General features: G+C 40.5%; 1 protein-coding gene across 1 annotated transcript in view; it reads left to right on the forward strand.

Moving 5' to 3' along the window:
- Positions 1–536: 536 nt before the first annotated feature.
- LOC119417833 (midasin) overlaps positions 537–2375 on the forward strand; it is a gene marked incomplete at its 3' end in the record, with an annotated part of 9479 nt that continues 7640 nt past the window's right edge. The window contains 2 exon segments of the mRNA XM_037685088.1: positions 537–580; positions 1658–1771. Coding sequence (XP_037541016.1) covers positions 537–580; positions 1658–1771 — 158 coding nt within the window.

Consider the following 2375-nt stretch of genomic DNA (forward strand, 5'->3'; position numbering starts at 1 on the left):
CTCTTCCTGCATCTGGAGGTGTAGATGTCTGTGATGGTGGGGAGACTAATTCCAACAGATTTCTGTGCAGCCTTCACCACTCTCTGCAAAGCTCCTAATCTCCGCCCCTAAAAGTCTGAAGTCATCACACATTTTATTTTGATTATTTATTAAAAATACAATGAGAGGAGACGTTGCCCAGTCTGTGGAGTGGATGTTCTGGCTGCACTACGTACACTAGCTCGCGCACACGCTCCTGCCCAGCAGAAAGGCGGACCGCATGTCCCGTGGGGCTGAGCGTCTTCATCCACCTTCAGCTGTGTGCCCTGCAGACAGTGCAAGTTTTACACACAGGAGCATCTCCAGACAGCTTTGCAGAGCATGCAAGCTGGGTGAAGCTGACACCCCACACTCATTATATTTGTTGGAATTTTTGATGTGGGTGGGGTGTCAGCTTCACCTAGCTGAGCGTGCACAGCTGCCGATGTGTCTGAACTCCTAAACATGGACATATACACACAGCTGAAGGTGGATGAAGACGCTCAGCCCCACGGGACATGTGGCCCACGTCTCTGCTGGGCAGGAGCGTGTGCGCGAGCTGGTGCACGTAGTGCGGCCAGAACATCCACTCCACAGACCGGGCAACATCTCCTCTCATTGTATTTTTAATAAATAATCAAAATAAAAATGTGCAATAACTTTGGACTTTTGGGGGTGGAGATTTGAGTTGCTGGATACATTTCAGACATAATAAAAAAAAAGCATTAAAAAATAAATAAAATTATTTATATATATATATATAAGAGAAATGTTTGATTATTCACAGTATGTCACGTGTCAAAACAACAGCACTAATTTGTCAAAATACCAGCGATCAAAATGTCAAAAAGACAGTCCAATTTATTATCTAAAAGAAATGGATGGATTGTCCTTAGCTGGACAACTGAGAATTGAAGCACCTGAAGTCAGTGGTAACTGAGACTGGAGCAAGAAGAGCAATAACTCAGGACTGAATACAGCACCTCAGACTGAACGTCTTTCGGACGAAAGACGAAACGTTTCTACATTTTTTTTGTTTGTTTTGCTTTGTTTTGTTTTTTGAATGTCCAGAGGACTAGACTTTAACCCCCCCCCAGCTGGAGCACACGCTATTTGTGTTCTGGCATCAGTCGGTTTACAAATTAAGCCCCGATTCAAAAAGAAAACAAACAAAAAAGGTTAAATCATGTCATCTGCACCAGTTTCATGCTTCTTGTATGAAGTGCAGAGAAAGTACAACCTAGCCCACTTGTGTTAACACTTATATTGTGTTGAATTATTTGGTTAAAAAAAAGAAATCCAATGTAAAATCTACATTATCAATATGTTCGATAGTGATTTAATGAGACAGGGTTTAACAATGTCATCTGTTTTTGACATTTGACATTCACAGTGAATGAAATGCAATATTTTATCCACTCATGTTTCCACCAGTTGGGCAGCTATCATAAAGAAGTCCACCACAGGCGTTCAAGAGCAAAACCCATTCTAAGAATCAGGAGAAATGTCTTAAATGGGTTTTATCATCACATGGTTGACTGGAACCACAAGCAGATTTACAACAATTATTTCCAATCATGTGATAGCCAAGCCAAAAACTGTAATTAATGTGAAGTTCTTTGTGTTTCTTACTTTCCAGGTTTACAGAGCTTTATGTGCAGGAGCTAGAAAACGAAGGAGACTTGAGGATCCTGGTGTCAGACTACCTGAAGTGCTTGAATCCACCAAGGAATGTCATTAGTGGCATCATAAGGTTAGCCTTTAAATATTTTCATTTGTAACTCATTTATTTTAATAAATACAGTTTGAAGAAACTAATGTATTGTGCACATAATTTAGAATGCTTTTATTTTAAAGTTTTTAGATGTTGTATACAGCCTGAAAGGACTGCAAATAACAATCGTGTAATTGTACCTAGGGCTGCAACAACGAATCGATAAAATCGATAAAAATCGATAAAAATCGATAAAAATCGATGATTAAAAGCGTTGGCAACGAATTTCGTTATCGATTCGTTGTGTCGCGCGATTATGCATCTTTCACGGCGCTGCGGAGCCGTTTCGTTTTGTTCACCTGCAGTTCATTGTCAATGCTGACTGACTGAATAAAGTTTGAAAAAAAAAAAAACTGCAGCGCGAGTTGAACAGAGCGAGGGGGGAGGAGGAAGCAGAGCAGAGTCTGTTTTCAAAGTAAATTTAAGTAAATTTTACAAATGACCAACGCAGCGAAAACTGTTCGACCCAAGTCCTCCAAAGTGTGGGAGAACTTCACAAAGATAAAAAATGAGAAGCATGCCGCTTTGAAAATCACTGACACGACACGAGAGAACCACGGAGATAAAACGTAAACATGTCGGA

Source organism: Nematolebias whitei, chromosome 12, assembly GCF_014905685.2.
Source record: "Nematolebias whitei isolate Nwh7 chromosome 12, NemWhi1, whole genome shotgun sequence".
Classification (NCBI taxonomy): domain Eukaryota; kingdom Metazoa; phylum Chordata; class Actinopteri; order Cyprinodontiformes; family Rivulidae; genus Nematolebias; species Nematolebias whitei.